General features: G+C 54.5%; 1 protein-coding gene across 5 annotated transcripts in view; it reads left to right on the top strand.

The window, feature by feature from the left end:
* Nucleotides 1-16,250, top strand: part of SAMD11 (sterile alpha motif domain containing 11) — a 40,716-nt gene that overhangs the window by 15,042 nt on the left and 9,424 nt on the right. For 4 of the 5 annotated variants that reach the window (XM_056796065.1, XM_056796064.1, XM_056796067.1 and 1 more), the window contains exons 4-5: nucleotides 6,162-6,212; nucleotides 11,627-11,751. In XM_056796065.1, coding sequence (XP_056652043.1) covers nucleotides 6,162-6,212; nucleotides 11,627-11,751 — 176 coding nt within the window. The remainder of the gene's footprint in view (nucleotides 1-6,161; nucleotides 6,213-11,626; nucleotides 11,752-16,250) is intronic. The other variant, XM_056796066.1, reaches the window with a different exon arrangement.

Genomic DNA, 16,250 nt, shown 5'->3' with positions numbered 1-16,250 from the left:
GCAGTCATGGGGTAGACCAGATGGCTGATTTGGGCCTTCCTGCCCTTAGTTTTCTGGAGGTCTTCTGTCTGAGCCTGGATGGCTCCTTGATGGGGATGGGGGTTGATGGGTTCTGGATGCAGTCATGGGGTAGACCAGATGGCCACTTTGGGCCTTCCTGCCTTCAGTTTTCTGGAGGACTTCTGTCTGAGCCTGGATGGCTCCTTGATGGGGGCTGATGAGTTCTGGATGCAGTCATGGGGTAGACCAGATGGCCGCTTGGGGCCTTCCTGCCTTCAGTTTCCTACAGGTTAGAGAAGGCAGAAAAGCAGGCAGGGCAGGGGGGCAGCAGGTGTGCTTAAGACCCAGTGAAGGCTGGCTGTCCTGTGGCTAGAGCCCTCCTGCTTCTTTGTGGTGAGCCCCAGAGCTGGGAAGGTGTGGCGGCTGCACAGAGGGGTCAGCAGCTGCTTTATTCCTCACTCACTGGGCCGTTGAGGTCCAGGCTTCCAAGTTAGGGGCATCTGACCTCTGCCCCAAAGGGCCTGAACCCTAAGCACACACCACCCTGAACCAGGTCCAGACCAGGGGCCATGCTTTCCTCATTTACCCTCTGTTCACTCAGCTTTGTGAAGGAACTGGGGGGTGCAGTAGATAGAGCGCCGGGTTTGGAATCAGGGAGACCTGAGGGCAAATCTAGCCTTAAGCACATAACAACTGTGTGACCCTGGGCAAGTCACTCCAACCTCTGTATGGCTCACTTTCTCATCCGTAAAATGGGAATAATAGTAACATCTCCCTTCCAGAGGTGTTGAGAGGATTAATGAAATATTTGCCGGGCACATGTTGTTGTTCAACCATTTCTGTTGTGTCTGATCCTTCAGGACCCCTTTTGGGGTCTTCTTGGCAAAGATCCTGGAGCGGTTGGCCATTTCCTTTTCTAGCTCATTTCACAGATGAGGAAACTGAGGCCGGCAAGGTGAAGTGACTTGCCCAGCTGGGGTCATACGGCTAGTAGGTGTCTGACACTGGATTTAACCAAATAATTTCTGAGCTGAGCCTCGAAGGAAGCCAGAGCTGCCAATGGGGCAGATGAGGAGGGGCAGCATTCTGATTCTGGAGTTCAGCTGTGTAATGTAAGCTAGCAAGGGCTTGAGCAGCTTTCCAGGTCATCCCAAACCCCTTTGTCTCCTGGCGAGGCAGGAGGTTAGAGAAGATGTCCTTCTGGAGCCACCCCTCAGCTCGGGGAGTCCCTGACCCCCAGGTGTCCCGGGGGGGGGGCTTGGCTGAGCATGCTGGACTTCCTGAAGCCAGGGAGGGAGGCAGGAGGGCACACACTCTGGCTCTTCTTCTCTGGCCCTCCTCCAGCTCTCTGTGGCCACCTCTCTCCTCCTCCTCATGCCCCACTTCCCTCAGCTCCATTGCTTGATATAATAGAGGAATACAGACTGGAGACTGGGCTCTAGGTTCAAATCCCAACCCAGACACTCACTGTGTGACCTTAGGTAAGTCTCTTCCCTTCCCTGGGCCAATCTCATTTTACTCATCTATAAAATAAAAAGATTGGGCTAGATGGCCTCTGCTATTCAATGTGGTACCACAGAAAGAATACTGTGGGGGGGGGGTCAGAGGGCCTGAGTTCAAATCCTGTCTCTGACACTTAATAACTGTGTGACCTTGGGTAATTCCCTTTCCCTCCCTGGGCCACTGTTTCCTCCCCTGTACCATGGGGAGCTGGGGGTGGCCTAGGTGACCTCAAAGACCCCTCCTACCTCTGGAGCCTGTGACAATGATAATGGCCCTGTCCTCTCTTAGGACTCATTAGAGCCTCTTGGTAGTTTCTGCAGCTCCTCTCAGTGTCACCTTGCCAAGGTGAAGGTGGGCACACAGCCCCAGGCAGGATCTGGGAGGGAGGGAGCGGTTTGGGGCCAGGCTGAGGGAGCTCTCCGCCTTCCCTCCAGCTGTGGAGTTTATTGGACACTTTACAAGGCCCCTGGGAGGGGGGACGCTCCCCCTCTTCCTAGACATCGGGCCCTGCCTCCCTTTGCCTTCCCCCTGCACTCTTCACTCCCCATTTCTCAGCTCCCAGCTCTCCCACCCCAGGAGGTTCCTGGCCAGGATTGAATGATTAATGGCTAGAAAGAACCAGCTCCTCCTCCCCGGCCTCCTCCTCCAAGCAGTCCCCCTCCCCCAGACATGGGCTCCCTTGCTGAGTTCCTGTGGAGGGAAAGGAAGCAAAGATAATGAGGGTTTAATTTAGTTCTTACCTATTCATTTGTCTAAGGAGCCTTAGAACGGGGCTGCCTGCCGGAGCTGTTCCTTCTGCCAGGCCCTGGGGTGCCCGTCCCTGTCATCACACCTCCCTTGTGAGCCCAGGAGCAGGGAGGGCCCCTTCCTGGCTCCTTCTCACCTGTCAGAACACTTCCTACCAGAAGGGTCGCTCCTGTCTCTTGGGCTCCCCCTCGGAGGGTCTTTCCTCTTCTAACCTTGGGGGCCTTCTCTCTGGGTGCCCCTCAGTATAGCCCTGAGCCATTCTCTGGGGATCTCCTCATCGTAGAGGTTGGGGTCCCCTTCCGAGGGATCTGGGGCGGTCAGTCCCATAGAACACTTGGGGGACGGGGTATCGCCTGGGTACAAAATGAATGAATGAATGAATGAATGAATGAATGAATGAATGAATGAAGCGTTTCATTAAGCACCTACTATTGCAGGCCACTGTGCCAAGGGCTAGATATATGTATGGGGAGTCTCGATTCTCAGGGAGCCCCCACATACCCATTCTAATGGGGGGTCTCAGAGTGGGTAGAGACAAAGCAGATGGTTCTGCCTCTTCTCTAGAATCATTTCCACTGATGGAATCACACTCGCTTCCGATGCTAAACCATTTGACTGGAACAAAAGGTAGAGGACCGCCCTGCGCCAGACTCTGGGGATCCCTCAGGCTGGGGAATTCAGGGTGTAGGAGGGACTTTGAGCTGTAGGCAGCCTCCCTTTCAGGGTACTCGCCTCTCAGGTGGGCCAGGGCCTGAGACATCACGTGACGATGGCGGTGGTCCAAAGTCGCACTAAGCTGTTAAAGTCATGGCCCTGGGTTCAAGGCTAATCTCTTTCATATTAAGTCTGTGTGACCTTCACCAAGTCCCTTCCCAAATCGGATGAGATAATATTTGCAAAGTTCTTGGCACAGTGTCTGCTGGATTATACCCCTTCCTTCTCTCCATCCTGGGTGCCAGTTTCCTTCTTTGTAAAGTGAGGGAAGGACAGCTAGGTGGTTCAGTGGGTTAGAGTGCCAGGTCAGGAGACAGGAAGACTTGAGTTCAAATCCAGCCTCAGACACTTAAAAGCTTTATGATCCCGAATAAATTACTTCATCCTTTGGCCTCAGTTTCTTCATCTGTAAAATGAGCTGGAGAAGGAAATGGCCAACCACTCTAGTATCTTTACCAAGAAAAACCCAAATGGGGTCACAAACAGTTGGATATAATTGAACAACAGCATGCCTATAATATAGCTCAGTGTATAGATGTGGTATGTACCCTACTCAATTTTTATGTATCATAACTTGGCACCCACAGGCCATTTCCAAGCTCATTCTTCACTGGGGGCACAATGGATGGAGTGATGGGCCTGGAGTCAGGAAGATCTGAGTTCAAATCAGACCCTTATTAGCTGTGTGACCCTGAACAAGTCACTTAACCCTGTTGGCCTCAGTTTCTTCCTGTATAAAATGAGCTAGAAAAAGAAATGATAAACCACATCAAGAAAACCCCAAATGGGGCCATGAAGAGCTGGACACGGCTGAATAACAACAGAATGAGAGGGTAGACTCGATGACCCCTGAAGTCTCCCATCTTGTTACTCGGACTATGATGGGGAAGTCTTTCCCACCCGTGTGATTCCCCCTTCCCTCCTCCAAGGTTCACCCTGTGGATTCCCCTTATCTGGGCCTCAGTTTTCTCCTCTATAAAATGACAAAATGGCATGGGAGGATCTCCTAAGGGCCCTTCTGGTCCAAGACTAGAATTGCATCCGTGGAGCAAGGGACGGGTGCCTGGGTCCCCTGGCTCACACTCAAGTTAGCATCAGAGAAAGCTAAGTAGCCGTGAAATGGATGGAACGATCATGAATGGGCCTCTTCATCACGGGTACTTCCTGAGACCTTTTGCATGGCTGGGCATGTACTTACGGCTTAGTGGGAGACACTAAGCCCTCCCAGGAGCCCCCGTATGGCTGGGGCATACGGCCAGTGGATAAGAGAGACATTGTAGTTCTACAGAAGGATGTGGCTAGATTTGGCCATCCGAGGACCTGAGTTTGAATCTTGCATGAGAATAGTTATGGTAGAAGGGAGGGAGGTTTGGAGTTTAGCATTATTTGTATTTAACGATATTTTATTTTCCCAATTACATGTAATCATTTTCAACACACAGTTTCTGAAACGATAAGATCCAAGCCGGCTCCCTTCCTCCCCTCTTTCCTCCCTCCCAGAGCTGACAAGCAATTTGATAGGGGCTGTCCATCATGCCAAACCCACGTCCGTATGGGTCCTTGTTGTAAGAGAACCCCAAATAAAACCGTAAACACACTGATGGGAAGGAGCTGCATCCAGCCAACTCCAGCAGTGCTTTCTCTGGAGGTGGGTGGCATTCCCTGTCCTAAGCCCCTCAGCGTTGTCCCAGATCATTGGATTGCTGAGAATAGAATATCACAGTTGATCATTCTACAATATAGCTGTGACTGTATACAGTGTTTTCCTGGTTCTGCTTATTTCACTCTGCATCAGTTCGTGTAGCTCTTCCCAGCTCCTTCTGAAATCATCCTGTTCCTCCTTCCTTCCAACATTTTCCAGATGAGGAAACTGAGGCAAATGAGGTGAAGTGACTTGCCCAGGGTCATAGAGCTAGTAAATGTCTGAGGCCAGATTTGAACTCAAGAAGATGAGTTTCCTAAGTCCAGGCTCAGTGCTCTATCCACTGTGCCACCTATTTATGAGCCCCATTTTTCATATGAGAAAACTGAGGCTAATAGAAGTTAAATGACTTGCTCAAGGTCACACAGTAAGTATCTGAGGCTGAGTTAGAACTCTAGTGTGGATGACTTCAGGTCTAAGACTCTAGCTACCTTGACACCTAGCTGCTTTTGCTGGTCAGTAGTACCTTTGTGTTCTTGGCCAAGTCCTTTCCCTTTTCTGAGTTTCCTCCTCTCTAAGTTGAGAGGGTTGGGTCTGATGGCCTCTGAGAGCCTTTTCATCACTAGATCTATGCTCCTATAGCCAAGACTAGGATTGGAATCAATGGATCGATTAACAAGCATTTATTCAGTGTGCCCTGTGTCAGGAAGTGTGCCAAGCACTGGAGAATCAGAGGTGAAAACAGAATAATCTCTCCCTTCAGGGAGCTTATAGTCTTTTTTTTTTTAACCCTTACGTTCTGTCCTAGAATTAATTCTTTAAAAAAAATCCTCCCTTTCCACCTTAGAATCATACTGTGTATTGGTTCCAAGGCAGAAGAGTGGTAAGGGCTAGGCAATGGGGGTTAAGTGACTTGCCCAGGGTCACACAGCTGGGAAGTGTCTGAGGCCAGATTTGAACCCAGGACCTCCTGACTCTAGACCTGGATCTTAATCCACTGAGCCACTGAACCGTTTCCCAGTAACAATTCTAAGACAGAAGATTGACAAGACTAGGGAGTGGAAATTAAGTGACTTGTTCAGGTCATCCAACTCTATAAAGTGTCTGAGGTCAAATTTGAACCCAGGACCTCCTGCCTCCAGGCCTGGCACTCTATCCATTGAGTCATCTCACTGCCCCAACCATGGTTTTTCTAGTGCCCAGATGTCCACTGTCTTTCTCATAATTTGGGTTCATGGTATGGAGGCCTCGAATGCCAGGAACAGGGGAGGCATGGGGTCCCTTTCTGGAGACTGAATAGGGGAGGGGAGGACTCTCAGCTTGGCTTCTCAGGCTTCCTGACTGTGGCGTAGTGCCTTGGCATGCCACTCTGCCCCCAAAATAGAGCAGCAACAAGACCCATTTTTTGAATGGGCATTAGGGGCCTCTGAGGGCATCGTTGAGAGGGAGACCAGAAAGCAGAGGCGACCTGGGAGTGAGGGGGGGGTTTGAAGGGGAAATGAGGGAGAGAGACGAGAGGAAGGGGCCAGGACTGACCTTCTCTCTCTTTCTCCAGGGTACACACTCACTGGGATCTGAACATCTCTTTCCGAGAGACGTCTTGCAGGTAGCCCCCGGCCCCGGGTGTCTGGTAGGGTGAGGATTTCTGGTCCGCTTGCTGCCGTGTGGGCACTCGGCTTCCCTGGGTCTCTGTCGTGTGTCCCGGCAAAGTGAGGGGGTGGCACTCGGTCCCTGGGGGCTCTGCCATTCCCCGCCTGCCCCTGCTCCTGCCAGTCTCCAGCTCTGCCTTTTTTCTGCTTTTCCTTTCTTCCCCTTGTCTTTGGCTGGCTCTCCTCACCCTCAGCGCCCTCCTCGATTGCTCGCCCTGGCCCCCGTGGGGCTGATGGAACCGTGGTGCCACCCCACTCCCAATGGGCTCGAAAGGAGGGTGCCCGTCTCCTAGGCAGCCATCGCCAGGCCTTGGCTCTGCCCAGGGCTGCCTCCTGCCCTCTCCCAAACCCGCAGCCCTGGATCGGGAGGTCCAAATCTCCAGTAGAACAAAGCCATGGACCCAAGGCTGGCAATTGGGCTGAAATAGGATTTCGTTTGCCCGTTCAGTCTACCCGAACCACGGCAGGTGGGGAGCCAGGAGGGAGGGCTGGCATAGCCGTGGCCTTGTTGGCCGGGGATGTCCCAGGCTAAGCCGCCATCGAAGAGGAAGGGCAGCGGGACCAGCCTGAGGAGCTGAGGCCCCCAGGAAGGCCCTGCCGAGGAGGACCCCCTCCTCGCCTGGACCCTGTACTCCAGGCATGCCAGGAGCCACGGGGGAGGGTCTTCTAGTTCCACAAAGGTGGAGAAGAAGGTGGGACAGAGAGCAATCAGAGGATGGGGATAATCGGAGCTCAGAAATAGTGCCGCATCTTGGAGGCTGGCAAGCTAATCTCCTCATTTGATCATTGGGGAAACTGAGGCCCAAGACGTGACTTGCCCAAAGTCACACAGATGGAATCCTGAGAGGCAGAATTTGAACTCTGGGTGCATTATGGGTGTGTGGCCAGTCTGGGTGAGACTTGGGCCCCTAGTGTGTATGTGAATGAATCAAATGCCTTCCTCGGCTCCCAGCTGCAGCAGGAGAGATGGGGAGTAGACCCAGGCTGGACTTCCTGTCAGTGGCCAGAGCCGGAGGGCCTGGCTGGGCTCCAGGGGTATTGATGTCCCCCAGAAGGGCCAGATCGTGGGGCAGAATTACAATAAAAACATCTTTAAACTTATTTCCATCTCATTTTGGAGTTGCCAGCTCAACTGATCATTTTTATGAACTGTCATGAACATTAATGACATTTTATGAGGCTTTTACTTGGGACATTACAGGATAAATTTGTCAGCACAGCCTGTGGGGAAATCAAGGGGTCGCCCACCCCCTCGGGGCTCCTGCCCCGGCCGCCCAGACACAACCCTGAGCTGAGCTGGGAAAGCCGGTAGCCCTGACCTCGGGCACCCCGAGTCTGAGGGCGACCGGGGGAGGGGGGAGCCTGCCCTTGCCTAGCCCTGGTCTGATCGGCAGGAAAGGCACGGCCCCATCTTCAGAGAGTCCCTCAGCTCCCTCCTCTCCTCACGGAGAGCCAGTGTGGGCCAATGGGGTCTGAAGGACAGAGTTTGAATCCCAGTTCTGTCTCTCGCTACCTGTGTGACCTTGGGCAAGTCCCTTCTGCTCTGTGGGCCTCAGTTTCCCCTGCTGAAAAATGAGGAACTTCTCAGTTGCCCTGAATTTCCTTTCAACCCAAGAAGTGAATGATCAGCCTCTTGAGGGGAGGAGAGCCACTGTTCCCCTCCACGCCCCTCTGTCCCCCTTTGGGGCATAGGTCCGGGGTGGGGTAGTGCTGTCTGTCTCCCTGTCTGGGCATCTGTTCCGCACAGATGGAATGGCCTCCGGTCCTTCCAGAGCGTTCCACCCCAGGGCTGGCCCCCAAGCCTTGGGGGGGGGGGTCGGCCTCGAGGGAGGGGCTCTGGAGCGGGCCCAACCCTCCCCCCATGGCCGGGAGCTGACAATGCGATTAAGAGGATTCAGGCGATGAGCTGGGGCGCCCTGAGCCGATAAGCCAATCCTCACCTCCAGCCACCGGCCCTTGCTGCTGAGTCAGCGGCCTGGCCCGGCCTGGCACTGGGGCTGGGGGGGCACCAGAAGCCCCGTGGGCCCCGGGTGTCTGCACCTCTCAGATCCCATCTGTCTGGGAGCCTGGTCGGAGGGGAGGGTCCCGGCCCCTTTGCTGAGCTCAGGCTTAGCCACAAAGGCCGGGGGATTTCTGCAGGAAGAGACAGGTCTCACCCTCCCCTCCTTGCTGGTGTCTGGGGAGCAGAGCCGCCGGGGGCCGGGACAGGGAGATTAGAGGGACAGCAGGGGGGTCCGAGTGGAGGTGGGGAGCCAGAACGAGGAATAGCTGAAGGCAAAGCAAACTGTGCTAGAAAGAATGCTGGCTTTGCAGCTGCAGAACCCAGGATCAAATCCTCGCCCAGCCCCTTATTGCCTGTGTGATTACCTTGGCTCCCCCCCTCCGTGACTCAGTTTCCTCCCCTGTCAGTGAGAAGCGAGGAGGAGGTGCCTCCTAAGCGCCCTCCTCGCACCCCATGTATTCTCTTTTTAAAGGTTATTGTTTATTGATTTTTAAAAACCCTTACTGTGGACTGGACCAAGGCAGAAGAGCGGTAAAGGCTGCCAGTGGGGGTTAAGTGACTTGTCCTGGGTGTCTGGGGCCAGATTTGAACCCAGGACCTCCTGTCTCTAGGCCTGGCTCTCAAGTCACCCTAGCTGCTCCTTTTTTTAAAAATATTGAGTTCCAAATTCCCATCCACTCATTTTGTTATCTTACGACCTGGATTTGAATCTCCATCTCTGCCATTTACTGCCCGTGTGACCTGGGGGAAGTTGCTTCCCCTCTGTGAGCCTCAGTTTCCCCATCTTTAAAATGGCCTGTTCCAGCTGTCGATGGGGGGTCTCTTGTGCCCATCAGAGGCTCCTGGGCTGGGTCCTGAAGCGATGGCGGCAGCTCTCTCACTGGAAACGTTACCTGTGAGATGAGAGATGCCGGGAGGTCCTGCTGGTGGAGGTGAGGAAGAAGGAAAGTGCTGGCCAGGGCCCAGGGTGGGGGAGAGGGCAGCGAGCGTGGCTAGGAGCCCCCAGAGGTGAGAACGTGGCAACTAATATGAGATGACTTGTTCTCAGCCAGTGAATCAAGTCCTTGACGGACCTACTATGCGCCAGGCATTGCTCTAGGCGCTGAGGACACAGAAAACCGCCCCAACAGCCCTGCCCGTTAGCAGGAGGAACTCTCAGGGGAGGGAAATCCGTCTTGTAGCGCAGGTGGGCACCCATTCTGTGGCCTGCAGACCTGGAAAGCTGTCCAGGACACTTGGCAGGCTTGGGGGTCTCAGTCCTTACAAGCAGTCCTGGGAGATGAGCTCTGCCGCTGCGTCAGCCCCATTCTACAGAGGAGGAAACGGAGGCACAGACAGTGACTTGTTTTTGTGTTCCGTGATGGAATTCTGCAGCACCTCCCAAAGGAGCCCATTCAAAGCCAAGTCTCTTGAGTCTCCTGTGCCTTCCCGGCTGCCTTGGGGTCTCTGGGGAGAATGGCTGTCCCAGGGCGGAGAGGCTCTCCGCAGGAGGGGGCTGGGAGTCTCTCTAGTCCTCCCCATCTGTTGTCCCCCCAGTGCTGAGGCCAGCAATTCCCTGCCTTATCCCTTTTGTGCCCTTATTGATGCGCCTGATTAAAGGAGCCCTAATCGCTCCCAATTAATCCTATAAACTGCTCACAACTCAGGCTATTTGCATAATGCTGGGAAGGGCAGCTCAGAGGGGATCAGGGCTGGCTGCCCCAGAGGGGAGGGTGCCCGCGTCCCCCCTGGAGCCTGGGGGGGGGTCAGGGAAGAGGCCCAGGCTGGGAGAGAAGGGAGGGAGGAAGGACTTTCCCTGGAGGGGTGGCTCAGATCTTGGGCGCAGGTGGGGACTAGGAGGGAACAAGGGGGTCTTGCGGGGGGGGGGCAGCCCTCACCATCCCCCGGCTGGTCCCCAGTTCCCCAATTCCAGGGGGGAGGCAGGTCCGAGTTTCCGATGGAAACTGATCTGATTAGAGAGGGGCAGAGGCCGAGCTTAGGCCCCGGGGAAGGGGGGCCGCCCCGGCCGGAGAGGTATTTAATGAGGGTCGACTTAGGGTTCCCCGGGCAGTCCGAGGAGGGAGCGGAGCCGGCGTCAGCCCTTCTAGGGTAGGGTAGGGGGTCCTTGGTCAGAGCTGAGGCTGGGGGCCGCCGGGAGACCGTAGTAGAAACCAGCAGGGAAAGGGGGGCATCCGGTCGGCTTTGGGGAGTGTCTGTGTCCCTCTGTGTGTCTGGAGGAAGGTCGGGAACAGCCGAGAGCCCACCATCACCCCCACACGCACGCACGCTCCAGGGCGGCCGCTCTGCCCATCTGTAAACACAAGCCAGGCTGGCCAGCCCTGAGGACCAGGAAGGGTTCAAGCCACCCATCTCTTGTAAGTAGAGGCCTGCCCGGGAGGGATCCTTACAGAGGAACCAGGGCTGGAATGGAGACTTAATGGCCCGCATCTGTCATTGCAGGTGAATGGCACCGTCCAGTCGGTCCTCGGAGTAGCTCCGTGTGCGTGTGCACACGCGTGTGGGGGCGTGGGGAGGTGTCTGTGCATGTCTGTGACTCGCTGTGTCTGTGTACATTGGTGAGGCCGGCGGCCAGCAACTGGGGTCTGCGTGTTTGTGTTGTACGGGTGCCGATACGTGTGGCCGTGCTTGTGACTCAGCCTGTGTTTGGGGGTGACTGCCTGTCTCGGGGTTTATAGAGGGGGGCGTGTGTGTGCACGGATGCCCCAGAAATGCCACCAGCTTAGTTGATGCCTTTTCCCTTTGCCCCCAGCTCAGGAAGGGAGCACAGAGACTATTTCCCATCCTGCAGCTTTAGGAAAGAACCCCAGTGGGGACAACTTGCCGGGAGCCCCCTGGCTGGCAGGGATGGAGCCCTGATTAGAACCAAAGGCCTCCCTGACTTCTGGGCCCACATCTACAGTTGCTCATTGAGTGCCTACTGTGTGCTTTGGCCACGGCTGCCTCTGGGGACTCAGGCCCGGGAGTTTCCCAAGATGGAAATATGAGGAAGCAACATTTTCTCCTTGGGCTTCCTGTATTCAGGGCCCCAATCCTCCTGGTTTGCACATCTGCCTGCCCTCCTCCTCCTTCCTTCCTATTCTATCAAGCCCATCCTCTAACCTCTCCACCCCCAAAGCCAAAAGCCAGGGGAGGAAGCAGCCTCTCTCCCTCTCTGCCTCTGTCTGTCTGTCTGTCTCTCTGGTTAGGGTTAGCTCTCTTTCTCTCCCCCTGTTGCTGGCTCTCTGGCTCTGGCTCTCTCTCCTCCACTCCTCTCTTTCTGTCTCTCATAGTCACACACGTACCCCATCCCCAACAAAGATCCCAGGCTCACGCCATTGGGGTTCCTCAGTGGGCTGATCCTTCTCATCTGGTCCATCTTCTTCCCTGCAGCCGTGACAGTGACCTCTCCACCATCATCTCCAATTTGCACCAGAGCCGCCACCTCGTTATGCCTGAGCGCCAAAGCCGCTGTGAATTCCAGAGAAGCAGCGTGGAGATTGGCCTGGGCCCAGCAGGTGAGAGGGCCGCACCCACAGGGTTTGGGGTCTTCTGGGCCAGTCGGCGTGGAGGTGGGGGAGGGAATCTGCCTTCTGTGCTCCCGCCTCGGAGGGGAAGCACGAGGAGGAAGGTGTACTCTGGGGCTCCCTTTGGGGCCCACAATTGCATTCGTCCAGGCTACAGGCGGCAGAGCGTGTGAGATGAGGGACTCTGAACAGTCAGAGGCCTCCTGGCTTGTGCTGTCCCCATGCCTAGCCCCCCCCCACACACACACACATTCAGTCACCCACAGAGCTAGGTGATGAGACAGTGGGCACCAGCTACTCACTGCTTCTTTTCCCTTGTACACATACATACACAATCACAAGTGTGCCAACTCCATAGAAAGAGAAAGAAACACTTAAGAGGCAGACGCACCCAGAGAAAATCTGTAGACACATTTAGACCCAGAGAACCAGACACAAGCACTCGCTGTCTCTTTTTTTCTCCTTCTTCCTCTCTGCCTGTCTCTCTCTCTCTCTCTGTCTCTGTCTCCCTCCTCTCTCTTTATCTCTCTCTCTGTCTCTCTCTTTCCCTTCCTCTCTCTCTGTCTCTGTCTTTCCCTCTCTCTCTCTCTCCCTTCTCTGTCTCTCTCTCTCCCTCTCTCTCTCTCCCTTCTCTGTCTCTGTCTCTCTATCTCTCTTTCCCTTCCTCTCTCTGTCTGTCTCTGTCTTTCCCTTCCTCTCTGTCTCTGTCTCTCTCTCCCTTCTCTGTCTCTGTCTCTCTCTGTCTCTCTCTGTCCCTTCCTCTCTCTCTCTGTCTGTCTCTGTCTCTGTCTTTCCCTTCCTCTCTCTCTCTGTCTGTATCTCCCTCCCCCTCTCTCCCTTCTCTGTCTCTCTCTCTCCCTCTCTCTCTCTCCCTTCTCTGTCTCTGTCTCTCTCTCTGTCTCTCTCTCTCTGTCTCTCTGTCTCTGTCTCTCTCACACACACACACACACACCTGCTACCACACAGAGATCCACAGATCTGTGGAGACACATGGATGCTTGACCACTCTCATGTACACTGGTGCACCCCCCATATCTCCCTCTAAACCAGAGCCCTCCCCAAAGAAAGGGGGAGCCTATCCCTGAGGAGGCTTCAAATCTTGGGAGTACACCTTCCTTGGAGAAGGGTGTGGGACGTGTGGGAGAGGATGGAGAAGGCCAGTGGGAGAGCAGGAGGGGAAGATGAGGGAATGCCAGGGCAATGTGGAAGTGGCTGTCTCCCTCTGTCTTCACTGCCTTGGGATTGAGAGGGTGGGGGTGCCGGGGAATGGAGAACAGAGGTGACCGAGGGAGGCCTAGGGAAGGGTAGAGAAGAGTCTCTTACTCCAGAGGAGCTTGGAGAATGACAGGTGCTCAGTCACACCGGAGGGAACAAGGAGAGGCGAGTTAGCTGCTCTTTGGAGGGAATGTGAGACAGGTCTTAGGCCATGGCTGACTGGGGATTGTAGAACAGAGGAGAGAAAGGGGCTGAGAGATGCCTGGAAGCCTGGGTAGGCTTCTGAGGTAGGCTACCTGAGAAGGGGTTTCCTCAGGCCGAGCTGTTCTGTTTCTGGTACTCTGGTTCCTCTCACCCCATCAGAATCCCTCCTTCTATACACTATTTTGGGACCTCTCCTCTAGTCTCTTTGTCCTTCTTTGATCTCTGCATCTCAGTCATCGATGGCAGTCTTTCTATCTGTGTCTTTTGCTCTTTTTCTGTATCTCTCCACCTCTCTCTGTCTCTGTCTCTAGCTGGGGAAAGCCTCTGTCTTTGGTGCCTACAGTGAGGTGGGGGAATGAGGGGCGGGGGAAGGGGAGAGAGGTTCTGGGGCTGTGACGGCAGGAGGGAGGCCAAGCAGGCTGCTGATAAAATCTAATTGCCCTATCGATCGGCCGGGAGCCGGCGTGAGCCGAGGTAATGATCGAGATGTTCTGTGTGCCAGCTGGGGCCCCCCCTCACTCTCCAAGATCTCTTAATCACACACAAGCCAGCCCTGAATTCTCAGTCCTGTGAGAAGGAAGAAGCAGAGTAGGGCCAAGGTGAAGTAGCTAGGGGACACTGACCAGGGGACTGAGGAGGGATACTGACCAGAGAATACTGACTGGGGACATTGGCCAGGAGATATTGAATGGGACACTGACCAGGGGACTGAGGAGGGATACTGACCAGGGAATACTGACTGGGGACATTGGCCAGGAGATATTGAATGGGATACTGACCAGGGGACTGACTGGGGACACTGACCAGGGAATACTGACTGGGGATATTAACCAGAGGATATTGACTAAGGACGCTGATCATGGGAGACTGACTGGGGACATTGGCCAGGGAACTGACTAGAAACAGTAGCCAGAGGATAGTAACTAGAGAGACTGGGGTGCCCTGATTTGGGCTAGGGACTGAGGAACTGTCTAAGAGATGGTACCTAGGGGACAGTGACCAAGTAAATGATTTAGAGGACAGTCAGTGGTCATGGGGCAGTAACTTTGGAACTGACTAGGAGACAGTAATCAGGGGACTGATGAGAGGACAATGACTGATGGTAATCAGAGGTCAGTGACCAGGACACTGATGGGGAGACACTAACTAGGGGTCATTAACACTGACCTAAGGACATTAATCAGGGATAGAGAGCAGGGAATGCTAAGGAGAAGGTAGTAGCAAGGACATTGAGATTCTGGTCACCAGCTCTAGAGAGAGCAAGTCCCAGGGCGTCTGGGATGTCAGCCCTGGTTGCTGACTGTAACGAGTCCCCTGTCAGAGAACATGCTTGAGGCTTTGACTTTGCCAAGCCGGGAGGAAGTGGCTAGGTGACATTTGCTGTCCTTCTGTGACAGACACTTTCAGGAACTTAGGATTTAGAGTCAGAAGGGACTAGAGAAGAGAGGATGTCAGAGCTGGAAGAGGTGAGAACAGAGAATGTCAAAACCAAGGAATACCAAGATTGGAGCTGGGAGGGACCTTAGCCAAGTCGGAACTGGGAGAAGCTTTGGCATATAAAAGGTTAGAATGAGAGGGGAATTGGCCAAGGGAAGACTGGGAAGAGCTGTAGTTCCATAGAAACCTTTTAGTTCAACCCTCCCATTTTACAAAGGATGAGACTAAGGCCAGGCCTGCCCTAAGTCCCACCAGGTAGTAAGAAGCAGACCGGGGATCTATACCGCTCGGATCTCCTCTTTCCTGTGGTCCAAGTACTGGGGATGAGGCTAGCCTTGGAGTAACTGTGACTTTGCCTTATTTAGCTGGAGTCCCTGATGGGGAGAGGAGGCCAGCTGGCTCCCAATGGTTAGTCCCTGGCTGACTTCTTGCCCCATTGATTGCCAGCACCAGCCCAGGCAAGAGTGCTCTACCCCACCTCCTCCTGCAGGTGTCCAAATACCTGCTTTCTCCCTTCCTGGCTCTGATAAAGATTTAAGATCAGCCCATCCCTCCCTCCCTCCCTTCCTGCCTTCCTTTTTTCTTTCTTCCCTCGTTCCCTCCCTCCCTCCCTGACTTCCTTCCCTCCCTCCCTTCCTTCCTTCCTTCTCTCCCTCCCTTCCTTCCCCCTTCTTAGAACCAATATTGATTCCAAGGCAAAAGAGCAGTAAGGGCTAGATAACTGTGGTTAAGTGACTTGTCCAGGGTCACACATCGAGGCAGTATCTGAATTCAGATTTGAACCCAGGCCTGGCTCTATCCGCTGAGCTGCCCCACAGTCACCTACTTGAAAAGGGAAGGGGTAGAGACACATTCATTAAGCCTGGATGTGGCTGCTCTGAAGGGAGAATCGATTTCACCTTTCATTCTTTGGCTGCGTCTGCCCATAGTGCCTGCATGGGCAGTGCCAGCTGGGGGGATTCAAGCCCCAATCCTGGTCCTGTCCTTAGGTCAGCCCCTGCAGGCTTGCTTCCTTTCGCAGCCCCAAGAAGCCTGGGTGTGCCAGTTCCCAGGGGTTCCTCTCTGGGGAGCAGAGCTGGTGGGGGGGGGCTTTGATCCCTTCCCTCCCCCTCCCCCAGCTGAGATTTCAGCTCTGGGTAGGCTCTGTGTGCTGGGGTCCAGCCATGGGGGGACAGAGGTCTACCCCTTCCCTTGCCTTCTGCTTGGCAGGCTCCTCAGCCTGGGCCCATATCCCCCACACTCACGATGGGAAGGAACTGTGTCTGCCTCAGTTTCCTCAACTATAAAATAGAGATCCCAACAGCCCCCACTTCCCCGATTGTTGTGAGGGTCAGATCCCATCACAGGCACTTAATACATGCTTCTTCCCCATTGTGGAGGAGGCTGCTTTTTGAGATGGGCTTAAAGAGAACACAGGCCTGGAGACTGGAGGATCTGGGTTCAAATTTGACCTCAGCCTTTTCCTAGCTGTGTGACCCTGGGCAAGTCAACCCCAAACACCTGCCCTCCCCCTCTTCTACCTTGAAACCAATACACAGTATTGCTCCTAAGATGAAAGATAAAGGTAAGGGGGGGAGGCAGAAGGGGTACCAATCTTAGGGCCCAGCCTGGGCAAAGGTCTGGAGGCTGGCAGG

Source organism: Monodelphis domestica, chromosome 4 (assembly GCF_027887165.1).
Source record: "Monodelphis domestica isolate mMonDom1 chromosome 4, mMonDom1.pri, whole genome shotgun sequence".
Taxonomy (NCBI): domain Eukaryota; kingdom Metazoa; phylum Chordata; class Mammalia; order Didelphimorphia; family Didelphidae; genus Monodelphis; species Monodelphis domestica.
This window is presented reverse-complemented; position numbering and strand designations above follow the sequence as displayed.